Source organism: Poecilia reticulata, linkage group LG17 (genome assembly GCF_000633615.1).
Source record: "Poecilia reticulata strain Guanapo linkage group LG17, Guppy_female_1.0+MT, whole genome shotgun sequence".
Taxonomy (NCBI): Eukaryota; Metazoa; Chordata; class Actinopteri; order Cyprinodontiformes; family Poeciliidae; genus Poecilia; species Poecilia reticulata.
In genome coordinates, this window is record NC_024347.1 from 30,432,995 (window position 1) to 30,436,355 (window position 3,361).

Below are 3,361 nucleotides of genomic sequence, written 5' to 3' on the forward strand. Positions count from 1 at the left end.
ACCAGACCAAACCAGACCAAACCAGACCAAACCAAACCAGACCAAACCAAACCAGACCAAACCATCAAACTCTTTTCTGGAGGAAAACTGACCCAAAGTTCTCCAGTTCCCGGTCTGCCTACGTTCCGACCTCCACCTGAGACAATCAGTCTGGTTTTGGAAACGTTTCAGTCAATCTTTCTCCGTTTCTCCTGACTCCAACCAGCCAATAAACACGTTCTGTGTGTTTATCTCAGATTATGGTTCCCTTGTTGGGATTATTTTTCCTGTTGCTCAACCAGCTGCAACGACTCCAGAATATCTGTAAAAACTGCTTTTAGTCGCAAACCAAAAACAGTTTTTAACCTTAGACCTTCCCCTCAGTGTTTTGAGTTTCAATCTGAACCAATGATGGGTAATTCAGCAGCCTGGCCAGAAGGGGGCGGCGGAGTGACGTGTGTAAACCTTTTGGAGCGCGTCGTCCGGCTCAGCGGCCTGCAGAGGCACTGGGAGAAGAACCGGCAGAGCTCCAGGACGCAGGGCTGCAGCTTCAGCTCGCCGAGCGTCTCCGCTTCGCTGCCAGGCTCCGGCCTCCTCCAGAGACAGCCTCTCGAGAGACAGGGTCAAAGGTCACTTCAGTCAGAGACTCAGTACATCCACAGTCCCTGAGGTCTGCGTCTCTATCTGCTGCCTGATTACAGATTAGAAACCAACAAGCAAAAGGTGAAATCCGAGCAAACATAATTAATCTCTGGGAGGAAAACGTTTCCTGCTGCATCGACGTTTAAATTCAAATCAGGAGATTCTTGGTTACAAACGTCGTTAATCCGTTAGAGGAGCAACCGCTGCTCATTAGCATAAAACAGATTTAAACAAAACTAATGAGACATTTAGAAGCTCACACTGCAGGAAGGAGCCGATTCAGATCAAATGTAGGTGAAGATTAACTCAGTAAATTATTTTAAATTATTTTATCCGTTAATTATGGATAAATCTTTAATTATAGATGAATCTTTAAATCTGTGGAGAAATTTTGACCCTCTGGTTTGCAGAAAAGTTTTTATTCAGGTACATTGGAGCAGATTAGGACAAAAACAGTTTGCTTTAGATCTTTTCACTCCAGCTTAAAGCCATGACTTTGACTAGGCCACACCAAAACCTTGGTTTATTTTTAACTTTCTGACTTGTTTGCTTTGGATCGTGATGCTGATCCAAGGCTTCCTCTGCTCAGCCTCCCTCTGTTCTCACCGGCCGTCAGGCGCTTTGGTCACTGCCTGATGGAACCACTGACACACATTAATGACGCAGAAACGTTTTCTAGAAAACAAAATCTGAAGTTTTGAGATTAATCTCACAAATTTACTCAAGAAAAACTAAAAACATTCTTGACTTTTTTTTTTTATTTCAAAGTTTTTCTAGAAAATTTGCAACTTTTCAAACTCAAACTCGTTTAATGTTTTTATTCCTAAAACATTTCTGAGATTAATCTTAAAATTAAAAAAAAAATTCAAACTCAGAAATTCCTTTTTTCTTCCGAGAAAATTTCAGAGATTATTTGGTGGAAATGAACTAATTTTTCTCCCTCCAGCAGCTTGTGGAGGTTCAACACACCTGAACCAAAGGACTGAATCACCTCCCGCTGGTGAACCAGTTCCTGTGATTCCTCTGAACATGTTCATGTGTTTCTGTCATTTTGCTCCATCATCAAACCTTTGACAAAGGAATCAACATGAATATAAACCTGACCTGCATCTTTTCCCCAGATCAGATCAGATCAGTTCTGATCTGATCTGATCAGATCTGATCTGATCAACCCTCTCAGTTTTCCCTCCCAGCTGATCGGAGCCGATCGATCATCAGATCGTGGTTCGTGTTTTCTGCCCGCAGCAACTTGCGCAGCTAAAAGCTCATTTTACTGCAAACTAAAGACAAACTGCGCAGGCTGCTGCAGCTCCGCCTGTTGCTAGGCAAAAGTCACGGTGCTGGAGGGAAGCTGGACGGTGTGACGTTACCGCCATCTAGTGGTTCAGGTGAGAACTGCGGACAAAGCCAAGATTCACCCTGAACTCCAGATTTAACATTTTAAATCTTTTGTCTTTTAAATATATTAAAAAAACAAAGATAACTTTAGAGTGAATTTTTAAAATAAATTACCTTGATAAATAAAACAAAAAACAGATTTCAAAGAAAAATTGGCATTAAAAAAACCACAAAATCCTTAAAATTAAAATAAACAATTTGTATTTATGTAAAGCTAAAAAAATGCAGATATTTATTAATTATTCCTCTTTAAGTGTTGATGCTGTTCTCCGTTAAATCTCCTCCATAGAGAAGGGCTGCACCTCCTGTTGCCATGGCGACCGTCTCCGGCTCTGCCTCCTCCATCTGCAGCACCTCCACCCCTCCTCCACCCCCCGTCCGTCAGCCTCAAACTGAATCAGACGCCGTCGATGAGCCCAGAAATGACTGGCGGACGGTTCTGGTGCTGCTCCGTTCGGGCCGAGCGGGCCGAGCGGGTCGAGCGGTACCGGACAGCAGCATGACGATGCCTCATATCAGTCAGAGTCATGAGTCTGTTTTGTCTCAATGTGACAAATAAAACGTATTTAGTGTTTGTTTTACGTCAGAGGAGACGAAATCACTGCAGAACAAGTTCCTCGTTATTCCAGCAGTGAAGATGCTGAAGAGGTGAAACGTTAGTTTTTGCTCTGATTTGGAGGAAAAACATGAAATGGAAATAAATCAGGAAACATTTTCAGCTGCCTGGAAATCCAACAGGTTATGAATCTTTAAAAATTAAAACCTGGTTTATTTAACCTGTTATAAAGAAAAATGTGGGTTTCATTTTCCAAAGTCACATTTTCATCATGTCAGAAACTAAATATTTCAATGAGACATTTAGTCAGGAAGCTAAATATTTAGTTTGAAAAGGAGACATTTAGTTCTCAACTAAATGTTTAAATCAGAGTAAATGTTTACTTTAAAAACTAAATCTTTATTTTTTAATCTAATATTTAGCAGCTGAGCTAACTATTCCATTCTGGGTTAGAAACTAAATATTTATGTCCAAGCTAAATATTTAGCTAATATGCAGGTTTAAGACTTTTATGACTGTTCATCCATCCATCGATTATTTTTGTGAGAAACATTTTAATATTAGCTGAATATTTAGCTCAGACCTACTCGTTTAGTTTGGAAAATAAATATTTAGCATGAAAACTAAGTATTTAGTTCCAACTCAGTGACCTTTTAGCTTTAAAATGTTTGATTTTAAGAACTTCCTCCCATCATAAAACAGCTGCAGCTGATCGGCTTCCTCCTCAGAAACCTGCTCAGTATTTACCTGGTCAGTGTTTACCTGGTCAGTGTTTACCTGGTCAGT

At 40.5% G+C, this 3,361-nt stretch overlaps 1 protein-coding gene across 1 annotated transcript in view; it reads right to left on the minus strand.

Moving 5' to 3' along the window:
- hhla1 (HHLA1 neighbor of OC90) overlaps positions 1 to 3,361 on the minus strand; it is a 16,198-nt gene that overhangs the window by 3,059 nt on the left and 9,778 nt on the right. Inside the window, exon 10 of the mRNA XM_017309909.1 lies at positions 445 to 586. Coding sequence (XP_017165398.1) covers positions 445 to 586 — 142 coding nt within the window. The remainder of the gene's footprint in view (positions 1 to 444; positions 587 to 3,361) is intronic.